The sequence below is a fragment of the Phacochoerus africanus genome, chromosome X, assembly GCF_016906955.1.
Source record: "Phacochoerus africanus isolate WHEZ1 chromosome X, ROS_Pafr_v1, whole genome shotgun sequence".
Lineage (NCBI taxonomy): Eukaryota > Metazoa > Chordata > Mammalia > Artiodactyla > Suidae > Phacochoerus > Phacochoerus africanus.
Genome location: NC_062560.1, coordinates 61684069 through 61700730, shown reverse-complemented (window position 1 = coordinate 61700730; position 16662 = coordinate 61684069). Strand labels below are relative to the sequence as shown.

At 41.1% G+C, this 16662-nt stretch overlaps 1 protein-coding gene across 8 annotated transcripts in view; it reads right to left on the bottom strand.

Moving 5' to 3' along the window:
* The window catches only part of TAF1 (TATA-box binding protein associated factor 1), an 85630-nt gene that overhangs the window by 46152 nt on the left and 22816 nt on the right, over positions 1-16662 (bottom strand). For 7 of the 8 annotated variants that reach the window (XM_047765878.1, XM_047765871.1, XM_047765873.1 and 4 more), the window contains 10 exons: positions 13359-13508; positions 13058-13177; positions 12577-12752; positions 11323-11501; positions 9657-9870; positions 9021-9186; positions 7819-8030; positions 4105-4213; positions 3798-3896; positions 3326-3503 (listed from right to left, as the gene is read on the bottom strand). In XM_047765878.1, coding sequence (XP_047621834.1) covers positions 3326-3503; positions 3798-3896; positions 4105-4213; positions 7819-8030; positions 9021-9186; positions 9657-9870; positions 11323-11501; positions 12577-12752; positions 13058-13177; positions 13359-13508 — 1603 coding nt within the window. The remainder of the gene's footprint in view (positions 1-3325; positions 3504-3797; positions 3897-4104; positions 4214-7818; positions 8031-9020; positions 9187-9656; positions 9871-11322; positions 11502-12576; positions 12753-13057; positions 13178-13358; positions 13509-16662) is intronic. The other variant, XM_047765872.1, reaches the window with a different exon arrangement.

Genomic DNA, 16662 nt, shown 5'->3' with positions numbered 1-16662 from the left:
TCTTTCATGTAAGTGCTCCTCAGAACCTAGACCTCAACTCTATCCTCAACTACTTAGAATAATTTAGTAGGCATTTGTTTATTCATTCAAAAATGTTTGGAGTTCCCGTCGTGGCTCAGTGGTTAACGAATTCGACTAGGAACCATGAGGTTGCCGGTTCGATCCCTGGCCTTGCTCAGTGGGTTAAGGATCCGGCATTGCCGTGAGCTGTGGTGTAGGTTGCAGACTCGGCTCAGATCCCCGCATTGCTGTGGCTCAGGTGTAGGCTGGTGGCTACAGCTCTGATTAGTCCCCTAGCCTGGGAACCTCCATATGCCGTGGGAGTGGCTCTAGAAAAGGCAAAAAGACAAAAAAAAAAAAGTTTAATGACTGTCTGTGATGTGTTCAATGATGAGAATAAGGGGAAAATAAAACAAGGTTCCTACCTTTCTTGGTTTAGTCAAAGAAAATGACATGAAAATAAATCACTGCAAGACAGGGTATAGGTACTTGAAGTATCAATGGACAAAATGATACAATGTCTGGAATTACAGTCTAAACAATAAGATTGGCCATATTCTGGTAATTGTTGAAGTGAGAGAATAGGTGCACTGAAGTTTATTTACCTTCTCTATTTCTGTATATGCCTAAGAATTTCTATAGCAACGTTTTAAAAAAGTACATGTAAGTGCAAACAGAGGAATATACTGATTGCTATGAACTATGGAGGGGTTGCAACATGTTTTAAGTTGTTTTACAACAATTAAATCTGTGTACCAGGGAGAAATAGGGAAGGCTTGCTGTGACTGACAATTGAGAAGGGTGATTAATGAAGACTAATAGTCCACCAGATAGACAAAAGAGTAGAAAGACATTCCAGAGAGTGTGGGAAAACAAGTAAGCAAGGAATTCCTGTCCTGGTGCAGTGGAAACGAATCAGATTAGGAACCATGAGGTTGCGGGTTCAATCCCTGGCCTAGCTCAGTGGGTCAGGGATCCGGTGTTGCTGTGAGCTGTGGTGTAGGTCACAGATGCAGCTCAGGTCCTATGTTGCTGTGGCTGTGGTCGGCAGCTGTAGCTCCAATTAGACCCCTAGCCTGGGAACTTCCACATGGTTGCAGGTGCAGCCCTAAAAAGCAAGACAAACAAACAAACAAACAAAAAAAAAAACACAAAAAAAAACAAGTAAGCAAGTTCATGGAAACACAAAGCAGCAACTTTACAACAGGAATCACAAGTAGTTTGGTACAAATGAAATACAAGTAGGTGTGTGTGAAGGAGAAATAGGAAATGGAATTTGTAAAGACAAGGAGGGACATAGTATAAATGTCCCAGAGGAGATACAAAGGCACTCAAGATTTTAAGCTGGAGAGTAATTTTTTGAATTTGTATATTAAAAAAAATACCCTCTCAAGAGTGTGAAGAATTAAGGCAAGCAGCAAAGAGAAAGTCTGGAAGCTACTGTAAGAGGTCAGACAAGAGATGACAAGGAATTCAACTAAGATAGAAGCAATGGAGGCTAAAAGTAAGGGGATGTGTACAGCAAATTTAGAAGGTAAATTTAGGGAACGTAGCAACTTATGAGTGTAGAGGAGAAAGAGTGGAATCAACAATGGCCAGTATTTCTAGGTTGTACAACTAGATGGACAGTAATACTACTGATGGTGGTACCACTACTATGTGGAAGTGGGGTATGTGGAAGAAAGAAGACTATGCTAGAGGAGGATGTATGGAGATAGTCATAACCCGAATTTCCAAATTTTTTGTGTAGCATTGGTGGTATAGTTGTGAGCACAGCTGCCCTCCAAATCTTTACTAACACCACCACCTAAATGACCCGGTATCTCAAGCTCTGTATTTTCAAAGTCAACTCTTAACTTCCCCATTCCCCTTCCAGGCTGATTTTTATCTAGTCATTTATCCTTGCCAATCTGAATGATAGTTGGGCCTAACAAATTTATTCTTCCTTTATATGTGTCTGGTACCCTGCTAGGTCCTTAGAACAAAGAGAAATAGTCTCTGGGGGTCACGAAGTGGTGGGAAAATCAGATACAAAAATAATTATATATAACACAATAAGACCTATAAATATTGATTTAATTCTGTTGGGAATTGTGAACGGGAATAAAACGCATAACAGACAAAGGGCAAAGACTATGCAAAGGCATGAAGACAAGGCATGGGATATTTAGTGAAATACAATGTTGAGTGTGGCAGGAGTCTATATCTTTAGTAGGTATGGGAGCCAGTCACTGAAGATGAGACTAGAAAAAGGAATGGGTTAGGCCTGATTGTGAAAGGCAATAAAATCTAGGTACTAGTACTGTCCCATATGTACAAATGAGAAAAGTAAAGAGGCTCTGAGAGATTAAATAAGTTGTATAAAGCAACTCAATTAGTAAGTGGCAGAGCCATAGTTCATACTCTATCTGTACTCTTAATCCCTACACTTACATATGAACCTCAGGGATACAACTGAAGTCAGAAAACTTTATCCTCTACACGCAGAAGCTGTACTGTTTCCCAAACTCTTTAAGACTCAGAAAACAGATTTCTTTTTTTTTTTTTAAGGAGAAAAAGATAGCTTTAGAAGTTCCCATTGTGGCTCAGCGGGTTAATAGTATCCATGAGGATGCGGGTTTAATCCCTGACCTTGCTCAGTGGGTTAAGGATCCGGCGTTGCCACAAGCTGAGATATAGGTTGCAGACACAGCTCAGATCTGGCGTTGCTGTGGCTGTGGTGTAGGCCAGCAGCTACTGCTCCAATTTGACCCCTCGCCTGGAAACTTCCACATGCTGCAAGTGCCACCCCAAAACAAACAAACAAACAAAGACAGCTCTATTGCTTTGCCAGGTGAAGGAGACCACAGCAGGCTAATGCCTTAAAACGGTGCCCCGTCAGATTTCTTTCTCCTTGCCTTTCCAGTTTTTCAGCAAAGTGGACATGTAACAGGCCCTATAACAGATTTGTAGACCAAATCAAAGGCTTACATACAGCAAATATAGTCACAAGCACATACTCTGCATGGGTTCCATCTACACTGAATACCTCTCCCTTCTATTTACCTAGGCTCGACTCTTCTTCCCACTACTCCCCATTCAACCATTTCATTCCAAAAGACAGACTCCAAATTCTCCAGGGGTATATTAAAAAGTGGGAATAAAAAGAAGCACTATTTACTAAATGACTAAAATGTACATTACCTGGTTTTCATAACCCCGAAATGCACTAATACATTGTAGGTCCTTTTCAGTCAGTCTAATCTAGTCTGGATTTAAGACTAGTAAAGAATAAATAAGGATCTGAAAGGTGGACCTTTGCAGTCAAAGAACAGCTGATTCTTACCATTGTAAGTTGCACTATTTTTCACAATTAGCTCCAAATGCTCTCTGAATTCTTCCCGAGATGGGTAGAGGCGTTTACGCACATTTTCACGGAGCGTTTGTAAGTCCATTGGTCGGGTGATGATTTTGTAGTAGTCCTTTACAACCTTTGCATTGACTGGAGTGTGGAAAGGGTATGTCTGTGCAAACAAGAGCCAGCACCATAATGAGCAAAGAACACTCGACAGAACCAATTTCTGAAGACTCTCACATCTTACCTGTCTCTATCTGGACATCAACTCTCAAAGGAATCTCTCTAGATGGAGTGGGTCTGATTGTTTCCTCTACTAAAGTGTTAAAAAATAAATTAAAAACTATATCCCAAAGAATTAGGAGTTCTAGGTTCCTAGGACTATACTGCCCTCTATCTGAAATTACAGTCAGAACTAAGGGCCTTGCCATCCATACTATGGATCTGAATGCAGTGAACTCACATTTGGAAGATCTCTCATGTCATTGATGATAGACTCCAAGATGGATGACAATGTCACCATGGGGTCTGTCCGGCGCCGGTGGATGGACTTATGAGGTCTCTAAGGTGAACAAGAAATCAGAATGCTTCTTTAAATTAAAAAAAAAATGATACAAATATATTTTGGAAATCTTGTAATGGACAGTACACATAATTCTCAGGGCAAGGCCAAAGGGAGAATCTAAGGTTATATTAGGGCCATGGCTTAGAGGGCTGGGGGAATTCGCAAGAACCCCATCTGATCAGAAAGCAGCAAAACACTCACTCACATTCAAATAGTCACAGTGAACAGTGGTTCCAACTCGCCGTTTCTTCTTGGGAGGAAGTTGCTGCTTAGGGAACTTGAGAACCAGAGATTTTCTGCGAACTTCATCTGCACTGCAACCAATAACACTTTCATAGTATGCAGTCCCTATTTCTAGTCCCCAGAAAAAAAGCAACTACAATGAAAAAGTCCAAAGTACCTGAGCATGAGCCTGGGGAGGAAAAAGCCAAACCAAGGGCCAGACATCCACATTCTAAGGCTCAGATCAGGCAAGGCCTCATAGGATCTCCAAATTAATAAAGAACTAGGCAAGCCACAACTTCACCTCAGTTTCCTATTTGGAAGATAAGGGAACTAGGCTAAAGGAATTTCAAGAATCCTCCCAGCCCTAACATTCTATCTTAGGGTTAAAGGGCTAGGAAACCTAACTTATTCAGAATAGAAATAAGGAAAAAATAAAAAACTGGTTTGAAAAGAAAAATTAGTTTGAGTCTCCTTCAATCATTAAAAGCCCATCTACCTTCCTCCATCATATGGGATCAAGATATATTTTCCTTTTCTCATGTGCTTCAAAACAATGATAATTACATATACTGATAAATTAATAAGGACGGGGGAAAAACCCACAAATCTAAATTGAAACATGAACATAACCACATAGCAAACTGATTAAAAATTATACACCCCCAAAGGAATTCAAATACATTTTGAATACAATACCTTGACTGTGTAACTTCAGTGGCACATAATCCAAGGACAACACTTTGAATCTACTTTACAGGTTTGTTGTTGGTACTAGTATTGGTATTGTAATTCTCAAACTATTTTGTACACATCACAGGACAGAAAAAATGAATAAATATATTGATGTTGGAAACCAGAGAACAGATACAAATATGAAATGGGATAAGATGAAGAAGAATATATAGATATAATTTGAATTGGAGGTATTAATATGAAGTTGTGATTTAAAATATATGTATATTTCCTAGTTCTGTCTACTAAGAGCCTAGAAGCAATGATATCTTAGTGGAATGAGCATCCCTAACACCTAGACATTGGTTTCTAAATACCATTCCCAGTAAAAGGAACCAGAACTCCCTGAGAAATGGCTGATGCTGGGTTTGAGACAGAGAAATTTCAAGGAGAGCCTGAAACATCTCACGTGAGAAAGCAAGAAAGTTATCAAAATGTACAGGGTCATTTCAAAAGGACACAGGATCTGGCTTGAAAGGATCAAATTTGAGACAATCTAGGCATCAAAATTAATAATGATGTCAATAAATTTTAATACATTAAGTTTGCAAATGAAATAATTTCGGAATCCATAGTAATAATCAAACAAAAAAGAGAGGGGAAGCTCTTCTTTACAGAATCCCAGTTAATGTAGAAAGAATTCTAGAATTAGAAAAACCACCACTGGAGATCCTGTGGTGGCACAGCAGTAACGAACCTGACTAGTATCTGTGAGGACACAGGTTTGATCCCTGGCCTTGCACAGTGGGTTAAGGATCTGGCATTGCCATGAGCTGTGGTGTAGGCCAGCAGCTACAGCTCCAATTTGACCCCTAGCCTGGGAACCTCCATATGCTGCAGATGCAGCCCTAAAAATACCACCAAAAAAAAAAAAGAGGAGTTCCTGTTGTGGCACAGCAGAAACGAATCTGACCAGTATCCATGCGGACGTGGGTTGGATCCCTGGTATCACTTCGTGGTTTAAGGATCCGGCATTGCCATGAGCTATGGTGTAGGTTGCAGATGCAGCTCAGATCTGGCGTGGCAGCGGCTGTGATGTAGGCCAGCAGCTATAGCTTCAATTCAACCCCTAACCTGGGAACTTCCATATTCCGCAGGTGCAGCCCTGAAAAAAAGAAAGAAAAACCACTGTTAAGCAACCCCCAAAGTAATAACTGAGTTAGGTGATGATCATCAATGGATGCCAAAACTATCACAAGATTGTTAAAGAACAGGATATTCTTACAATTACAAAGGAAAAAACACAACCTTTATTATAAAGGGGTCTAGGCATTGCCACTTTAACAAGATGATCAAAATACTGAGAAAACCTAACATTATATGCTTCCTGGTGTGGTACAGTTAAGTACATACTATCACCTCTCTAGTAATCTTGCCAAAGACATTTATTCTGACTACAATCGATGTAAAAACAGACAAATCCAAAATGTGGGATATTTTATGAGACAATTTGGCCTGGACTCTTCAAAAAATTTCATGTCATGAAAAACAAAAAAGGTGGGGAGGACAGTTCTAGATTAAGAGACTCAAAATACTTGATCTTTGAACTGGAATTGGATTCTGAATTGAGGGCTGGGAGGGCAGACAATAAAGGACATTGAGACAACTGAGGAAATTTGAATAAGAACTGAATATTGGATACTAGCGGATTAATATTTACTTTCTTAGGTATAGCAAAAGTGTCACGTTTGCTATGTCCTTATTCTTAAGGGATGTGTGCAAAAGAATGAGTGAAATGCTACGATGCCTACAGCTTCCAAATGTTTCAGAAAAAAAAAAGTTTTAAATATATAAAAATGAAACAGGAGTTCCCGTCGTGGCGCAGTGGTTAACGAATCCAACTAGGAACCATGAGGTTGCGGGTTCGGTCCCTGCCCTTGCTCAGTGGGTTAACGATCCGGCGTTGCCGTGAGCTGTGGTGTAGGTTGTAGACGAGGCTTGGATCCCGCGTTGCTGTGGCTCTGGCGTAGGCTGGTGGCTACAGCTCTGATTCAACCCCTAGCCTGGGAACCTCCATATGCCGTGGGAGCGGCCCAAGAAACAGAAAAAAAAAAAAAAAAGACAAAAAAATATATATATGTTAAAGATGAAACAAGTGTGATAAATGTTAACAGTTGGTGAATTTAGAGGAATAGCATACTGTATTACCCCTTCAGCTTTTCTGAAAGTTTGCAATTTTCAAACTAAAAAATTAGGAGAGAAATTTTTCAATTTAAAAACTCGGAGTTCCTGTTGTGGCACAGCGGAAACAAATCCTAGTATCCATGAGGATGCGAGTTCGATCCCTGGCCTCACTCAGTGGTTTAAAGACCCAGCATTGCTGTGAGCTATGGTAGAGGATGCAGATGTGGCTCAGATCTGGTGCTGTGGCTGTGGTGTAGGCCAGCAGCTGCAGCTCCGATTCGACCCCTAGCCTGGGAACTTCCATATGCCACAGGTGTGGCCCTTAAAAAAAAGGAGGGGCAAATAAATAAATAAATAAACAAATAAGAACTTCTCTATGTGATTATCACCTTCTCTAAGGGCAAGAGGTAGGTAAATATAAACATAGTTTGTCTCCTTAACCTTTTCAAAAGGTCCATTACCAGAACATCTGAGATTAGACACCTTACAAATATTACAATGGCCTGGAAGAGCATCTACAAATGAGAGGCACTGAACTACATGCTTTCTATAGTTTCCTTCATTTCATCTTCACATCTACCCTTGTTAAGGATGGTTTTATTTTATAAATAAGAGAACTAAAACTCAGAAAAGTTAGACAGCATGCCCAAGGGCAAGTGGTGGAGCCTAATGAGTGCTTTACAAGACTGTAATTTTCATTACTGATAACAACTACTGAGGAAAAGCCATCAAAATTCCTGTGCCCTCAGTTCCACTTCAGAGAACACATCATATCCACCCCTGCCACCCCAAAACATCATCAGCCTCCAACAGATCTTTCCTACTTGCTGTACCTTACCTCTCAATTAGCTGTTTCCCCAAGACAATCTTGGTCCCTTCAACCTTGATAAGTTCTTCATTATCATTATGAATGACTGTCTTTTCCAACTCCTCCTCCTGCTCCTCTGTCATTGCAACAGGGTTGGAAGGTGGAGCATTTGTTTGATAATAAAGGGGGCAGAATTTATTTGTTCTCATGTGCCCAATGGCACCACAAGCCCCACATTTCAGCTGTGAAAGGAAAAGTATCAACATGGCAGTTAAAAGCAGGCTTCATGTTAGCTTTAAGAAATACATAGAATGTAAAAGAGAAACAAAGGCAGGCCCAGAACTTTTGTTCTAATAGAATCATTATATATCTTTCAACCAGAAGCCACTGGACAAAAGTGTATAGAAATGACACACACAAACAAAGTGTGATCCAGATACTAAATGTTTGTTTAAAAATCAAGTGACGAAGAAAAGGGAGAGGATTTCTAATTCCAATTTAAGCTGTAAACTACAAAAGTATTAAATATGCAGAAGAAAGGCTACTGGAAGCCCAAGGGTACACTCAGCAGCACAGGCAGCCAGCATGAGTGTATTCCCTGCCTCAAGGAAAAGGCTTATATATACCAAGCCTACAGCTCAGTTTTGCAACTAATCTCAGTTTCATCTGCAAAATGGGATAAATACTGTATCATACTTACATAATACCACATACAAGAAAGGAACGTTAAAGTACTCAATGACCTCAGTATGTATTAATAGCAGCTCACATCTGCCGAGAATTTTGTAGTTTATAAAGTGCTTCCCATGCATTCTATCCCTTAATATAACAGCACTGTGGGACAGGTATCATTTTATAATAGAAACAGGTTTGGAGAGGTTATGGTCACAGAGCTACTAAACGGCAGAAGGAGAACCTAAACCCACATCTTCCGTTTCCAAGTCCATGGCTCTTTCCACTGTACCAGAGTTGCATCATTTTGTGATGCACATTATAGTTACACTGCACAATAATATCTGGAATCAACCTAAATTATTCAAAGCAACATGTATTTTGGTTTTTTTCTGCTGCATCTTGTAATATGTGCAATTTGTTAACAAGTAACCACATCAATTCCAACTAGCTTTCCACAATACTACCTTCATTCCCAGTAAGGGAGGATGCCAAGAGCTAAGGGAAAAGGTATGCCTTCTTCCTTCACTTGGTTAGTTACAATAACACATTATACTTACTTTTAGATCAGGACGCTCCTTCATTTTTTTGGGCTTCTTCTCAGGAGGACCTTTAAGTTTTTCTTTTTCCTGGTTCCGCTTAAGCCGCCTCAATTGCTCTTGAATCCTCCTCCGTTCTTTTCGCATCTCTTCTCGATGCTGTTCATCAAAAAGGGCAAATTTTCGACTAAATAATGGGAAAAAAATCACAGATCCATAAGCAAACTTAAACCAAGACGACTGTCCTAATAGTTAAACATCTCAGAACTAAAGTAATCCATCGAGACTGAAACTAAAGAGGCTATCTGGCATTCATTCCCACCTCCTCTGCTCCTCAGCCTTCCATGTAAAGAGAGGTACCTCTCAGAATGAGAAGGCCCAAGTCCCTAAAATTTCTGCCAACCAAACAACAAAAGTGCAAAGGACCCAGGTGGAACTGAAAACACATCTTTATTTTGCAGCAAATTTGGAATTCTCCCTGTGATTTGGCTCTGTTCAAACTCAAAGTTCTACAGGCAAAATGGTTCCCAATTATTAGACTTCCAAGGACAACTGTGCAGAATCCTGTCACTAAAACTCAAGCGTCCACTCTCAACCCCCTCCCCACCATTGTTATCATTCTCCTTATCACACTGAAAAATGGAGAATCAAACTCACATGAACTCCTCATCTTTTGTGGTCCGTATGCGTACATAGGCATCAATGACAGCTGGCTTTCGGACTGTCTCACACCGAACATATTCTTTCCCCTCTTCATCTCGAAATGTGCGATAAATCTTGAGACAACGGCCAGTGGCAGAAGAGTTAAGGCTAGTCACAGAAGCTGTGTCATCATCTCTGTGATTGTTTCCTGATGCTGCTGAGCCTGCTGCTGCAAGGCAGAAAAAGATTTCCACACATTCCCCCTACCACCCAAATGGCCATTTTCTTGGGGTTGAGTGGAGACCCCGAAGCTCAACATGCCACAGAACTATGGTTCTACAGAAAGCAACAAAGTCATTACCAGCCCCAATAATACACTGATTTGTCCTTTCCTGACTTTATTTTACCACTGTCAATGTTCCCATTTTTATAAGTACAGAAAGTTCTGAAAGGATCTCAAAGAATCACAAGTTTGTTATATACGGGACAGTAGAGCAGTAGCTGTATTCAGATTCCTCTGAACAATAGCACAAGAGGAAAGTCCAAGTAGGAAGTAGTTGAGGATCACATTAAAGAAAAGCACCCAAGCACCCTGGGGGGAAAAATGGCACCACAGAAAAAATTCAGAGTCTTAAGGCCTTGAGTATGCTTCTCTAACTTTAATATGAATAAATAGGAATCATCTGAGGATCTTGTAAAAAATACAGATTCTAATTCAGTAGTTTTAGGGTGAGACCTGAGAGTGTGCATTTCTCACAAGCTTCCATGAGATGTAGATACTGCTGGTCTAGGACCACACTGGAGGAAAGGCTTTATCACATCTTTACAAAGTAGTCAGAACAACAAAATTACACAAAGCTTTTACAGAGAAGAAACAAAGAAAAGACTACTGTGAGTGAGAATAGTCATTTAAACCTTCATCTTCAGCCTTTATCCTCTCTCTCAGTATCTACATCCAAGTTTTCAATTGCTTGCTTGACATCTACACTGGGAAGTGTCATGGGGACCTCAAACTCCACATATTACACCTTTCCTTCTTGAGCCTGCTTCTTTCTCTGAAATTTACTACTTTAATCAATGGTACCACCATCTTTCTAGCAAGCCCAGAGTGAAATCCTAAGGTCACTTTAATTTTTCTCCTCTTTTCATTCCCAATGACCACCTCCCAAACCAATTCCAGCCTTTATTATCCCCACCCACAACTTGTGCAATTTTGGATTGGTGATTTTAAATTCTTTTTAGGCTCTAAGACTCCTTTGAGAATCTTCTGAAAGCCATGGATCTTCTCCTCAGAAAAGGCACATTTGAACAGAATTTTACATATGATATCAGAGGGTTCATGAACAACCCCTCAAAATTTATCCACAGATTCTGTATTAAAAACTCTTACCCTCTAGGATGAATGCCCAGAAAGCTCCCTTGATGTACAGCACTGATAGCCCTGGCTCGGCCAGGCCTGATACAGACAGAGCAGTAGTGGACTGACAGCATCTCTTCAATTTGAGCCCCACAGACAAACCTAGAGTCCAGTTTGCAGTAAGCTTTCTACCTCAACTATAGGCTTTTCTACACTCATCCCCTCCTTCTTCTGCCTCCAGTTTTACCTATTAGTGTGCAGTTATTTATAATTTTTCGATCTTTCTTTTTCTTGTCTGTCTGTCTGTGAAGTCACTACCCTCACCCAGTAGCATCCGTTGCAGTTCCTTCCGCTCCTGCTCCTCCCGTTCACGTGACAGCTGAGAACTGGTTTTCTTATTCTGCAACATATTTTCAATGTTCTTTCCCATTTCCTCAAAGTCACTGTCTTCAGCTGAGCTGCTGTCTGTGTCAGTTGATAAAACTTCAGTTGACGACAAAACTCTAAAATAAAAATACAATGTTAAGTAAGGGGGGGATATAAAAAGTGTAGAAAGAGATGAAGAAATACAGTCTCACAGTATTAGAAAAGCAACCTTAAAAAAGGAAATATTCAGGAGTTTCCATTGTGGCTCAGCAGAAACGAATCTGACTAGCATCCATGAGGACGCAGGTTTGATTCCTGGCCTTGCTCAGTGGATTAAGGATCCAGCGTTGCGTGAGCTGTGGTGTAGGTTGCAGACACGGCTCGGATCGGACATTGCTATGGCTGTGGCTGTGGCGTGGGCCAGTGGCTGCAGCTCCAATTCAACGCCTAGCCTGGGAACTTCCATGTGCCATGGGTACAGCCCTAAAGTGACAAAAAAAAAAAAAAAGGAATATTCAAAATCCACTAAGACATGGGACCCTGAACAGAAAAGCTTTACGAATCTTTCCTAGAAACTAGGTCATTAAGGCAAGTTCAAAATATGAAATAGTACAGCAACTCTTTCAGAATTCCTGGAAAAAGCCTAAGAAACAAATCAGGACATTGGTCATTTTTAAAAGGGCATTACCATCCTCCTACCACTAAGCCTTCAAAAAAATCCATATGTCCCCTATCACCACTGTAATGGCTGCCTGGCCCAAGTAGGCCACAAAAGTTGTCACTGAACCTGGCATTTCTTGCCATTCAAAACCTTTGCCAAGTTGCTTTGAAGGGAGTAGGTACTCCAGCAGTATTATGAACATATATCACCCTGAAATCTCAGCTACCTGACCACCTAGTCATAGTATTAGGTGACCTTCTCTTCACCATAGTGTCTGGAACCCCCCCCCTTTCCAAGCTTGGTTTTTCTGTCATACTAAAACAATATACTCGTGAGAGTCCCCATCATGGTTCAGCAGTAATGAACCCAACTAATATTCATGAGGACGCAGGTTCGATCCCTGACCTCGCTCAGTGGGTTAAGAATCTGGCATTGTCGTGAGCTGTGGTGTAGATCAGCAGCTCTGATCAACCCCTAGCCTGGGAACTTCCATGTGCCTCGGGTACGACCCCCCCCCCCCCAAAAAAATGAAAAAAACTCCCACAACATACTTGTTCTGTAGGTCAAAGATGCGCTGACATTCTTCTTTGTAACGCTCTTGATGCTCAGCCACAGAAAACCTTGATCCACGGGCAAATTTACTCATGGGCCCCTCTCCAGAGCGGGCCTGTTCTGTTGACATTGTCCGTACTACATCTATCACTTCCCAGCGGGACAACTTTTTAATCTACAAAACATAGACATAGATATAGGCGCACACACACACACACACACACACACACACAAATCACTCAGGGATTTCAAAGGACAAACCAGGGAACGTGGCTAAAGAACTGGACCAAAAAAAAAAACCCAAAGCTGGTTAAACCAAAGCTTTGGGAAAGCTAACTCCTGAAAAAGTATCTAAGGTTCAGTCCACCACCGCTACCTACACTACAAAATCATCCACATATTTCCCAACATCTGCCTCCAACTTTCCCCTCTCTATACAAAGCCACTAGGAGACTCCAAGTTTCCCTCTTCCACACCCACCTCTTCCTCAGGCACACCAAATTTACGCAAAAGTTGCTTGGCATTTTTCAGGGAAAGGCGACGGAGGTCTGCATCTGTTCCTGTCACTGTCTTCTTCACTGGCTGAGGCTCCTTATCATCCTACCTCAGAAACAAAACAGGAAAGAATCCTAGTAAGTTGAACTTCTTATAGTAGGCATTTAAGCCATCCTGTTAATACTTTAATGGCATTCCAGATCCCCGTGCACTCATGTCCACTCCTAAACTTCTATTTCTCCTTTCCTTGATTTTTCATCTTCTAGAAATTCAGTCTCAATCTCACCTTCTGCTGTGTTGGTTTGTTTGGAATCTTCACATAGGAGAATCCTTCACCACACCCTGTGGGATCTGCCACCCCAGTCACCTCCAGGAGACACTTGCCCTTCATGGCAGCAATGAAAGCCCTTGTGGTGTTCCAAGGAGCAGTGCGAACCTGAGGTATAGAAAAAGATTCTAAGAGCAGTGGGAAACATCTGCTCTATGTCTAGCCACACTTAGAAGGTGGGGATAATTACAATAATTTACAATTTGACCCTTTCTTGAACTGTCCACAAAAATCAATAGTTACATAAAGCTGCCCAGTACTCAGCATGCTGTTCTTTCCTATGGTACTAGAATCATGATAATAAACAGAGGTCAAGATCTCAGTCAGCCTAAGTAGGAATATGTGGAACAGTGGTATCCCCTTTAGCCCCACCCTCACTCAGAGTTCTCAAAGACATTATTGCCCCACCCTCCTGACGCTCAAAGAGTTACGTTAGATTGATGACTGCCATTTGATTGTCCAATTGCTCAAATGTCTTCTTTAGAATGACCCATATATTCTCACAATTAGATGACAGGCATGCTTTACAAAATAAAAGCATTGGCCCCAATCCCAGTAGCGATAAACAAATATATTCTACCTCTGCCACTGGTTTAGTCAAAAAGGTCTGTGCTCTCCTGTATGGTGATCACTGACCCCATAAAATAGTCAGGCAATTAAGACAAGGGAAATGTGATTGTCCAAACAGACCATCCAAGAGTATACATGATTAGCTCGAAAGTAGCCAATTCTCGAGTTCCCTGGTGGCCTAGCGGTTAAGGACTCAACATTGTCACTGCAGTGGCTCAGGTTCAATCCTTGGCCCAGGAATTTCCACATGCTGTGAGAACAGTCGAGAAAAAAAAAAGTGGCTAATTCTCTATGGGAGATTCAATCCTGAAGGCCATTCAACAGAATCTTAATTCCAGAAATTCTTAGACATCCACTCATTGTTCACTTCAATCTTAGAAGAACAGTACAACAATGCTTCTTTAGTCATTCTTCCTGACCTCACTGACACTCATTCATTTAACAAATACTTATTCAATATCTACCACATGCCAGGCACTACTTCCTCAAGGACCTCATGTTAGTGAAGGAGAGGCAAAAAAACCAACCAAATTCAATACTGCAGAATCAGTGCTAAGATAGGAAAGTAAAAAGTGCTGTATGGAGTTCCCATCGTGGCTCAGCGGAAACGAATCTTACTTTCAACCATGAGGATGCAAGTTCAATCCCTGGCCTCACTCAGTGGGTTAAAGATCCGGTGAGCTGTGGTGTAGGTCGCAGATGGGCCTGGGGTCTGGTGTTGCTGCAGCTGTGGCGCAGGCTAGTGACTATAGCTCCGACTTGACCCCTAGCCTGGGGACTTCCATATGCCATGAGTGCAGCCCTAAAAAATAAATAAATACATACACAAATAAATAAATAAAATAAAAAATGCCGTATGTACTTGAAGAAAAGGATGGTGGTTCAATCTTAATGAAGGGTGGGAGTTAGGGCAAGGGTTGAGAAAAGCTTCCAGGAGAGTATAATTTGTAGATGAAGGTCATATGGTAGAGGAGTAGAAAGAAAATATTTTAGGCAGAGGGAATAGCAATTGCAAAGTCCTAGAAGACAACAGAAAGAAATTTAGGGAACTGAATGAATTTTAGTATGTTTGGAATTTAGAGGATATAAATGGACAATGACAGATCAGAGGAGGTTAGAGTTATATTACAAGACCAAAATCATGTAGAATCTTGTGAATCATGCTAAGGACTTCTTCCTAAAAGAAATGAGGACCCAAAGGAAGTTTGGGGGGAAAAGAGTGATATGCTCAAATTTTTGTTTTAAATTTTTGTTTTAAAAGCTCATTTAACTTTTTGACAAATGGTGCTAGAACTGGATATTCACATGCCAAAAAAAAATGAACCTTAATCTACACCTTGGACCCTCAACAAAAATTAACTCAAAATGAATCTAAACAAAAAATCTAAAACAATAAAAACCTTTAGAAGAAAAAAATAGGAGAAAACATTTGTGACCCTGAGTTAGATAAAAATTTCTTAGATATAACACCAAAACCACAAGCAACAGAGAAGATTTACAAGTTAGACTTTTGCTCTTCATCAGACACTGTTAAACAATTAAGACAAGCCTCAGAATGAAAGAAAATCTTTGTAAATCACAAACCTGGAGTTCCCGTCATGGTTCAGCGGAAACAAATCTGACTAGCATCCATGAGGACACAGGCTCTATCCCAGGCCTCACTTAGTGGGTTAAAGATCTGAGGTTGCCGTGAGCTGTGGTGTAGGTCACAGACGAGGAGGCTCGGATCCCGAGTTGCTGTGGCTGTGGCGAAGGCCGGCAGCAACAGCTCCAATTGGACCCCTAGCCTGGGACCCTCCACATGCTGCGGGTGTGGCCCTAAAGATACACACATACACACACAAAATCACAAACCTGATAAAAGACTTGGACCTAGAATACATAAAAAAATCTCAAAACTGAAGAAGAAAACAAGCAACTAATTAAAAATAAAAATGGGCAAATGAGGAGTTCCTGTTGGGGCTCACTGGTATCAAACTCGACTAATATCCATGAGCATGCAGGTTCAATCCCTGGCCCCACTCAGTGGGTTAAGGATCCAGCATTGCTGTGACCTATAGTGCAGGTCACAGATGCAGCTCAGATCACACACTGCTGTGGCTGTGGCATAGGCCAGCAGCTGTAGCTCCAATTCAACCCCTAACCTGGGAACTTCCATATGTCGCAGGTGCAGCCCCAAAAAGCAAAAAAAAAAAAAGGCAAATAAGATAAACAGACCCTTGACCAAAGAAGATAAGTGGATAATAAGCACATAAAAAGATGCTCAACATCTTTAGCTATCAGGGAAATGTAAACTAAAAAGGTAATGACAAGAGTTCCTGCTGTGGGTTAAGGATCTGGCATTGCAGCAGCTGTGGTGTAGGTTGCAGTTGCAGCTCGGATTTGATTCCAGGCCCAGAAACTTCCACATTGCTACAGGTGGGGCAAAAAAACCCCAAAACTGCAATGACAGATCACTTCACATAGGTAGGTAATAATAATATTAATAAATGGAGAGCAAGTGTTGACAAGGATGTGGAAAAACTGGAACCCTCAAACAATGCTAATAAGAATGTAAAAATGGAGTTCCTGTTGTGGCGCAGTGGTTAATGAATCCGACTAGGAACCACAAGGTTGCGGGTTCGGTCCCTGCCCTTGCTTAGTGGATTGACGATCCGGCGTTGCCGTGAGCTGTGGTGTAGGTTGCAGACGC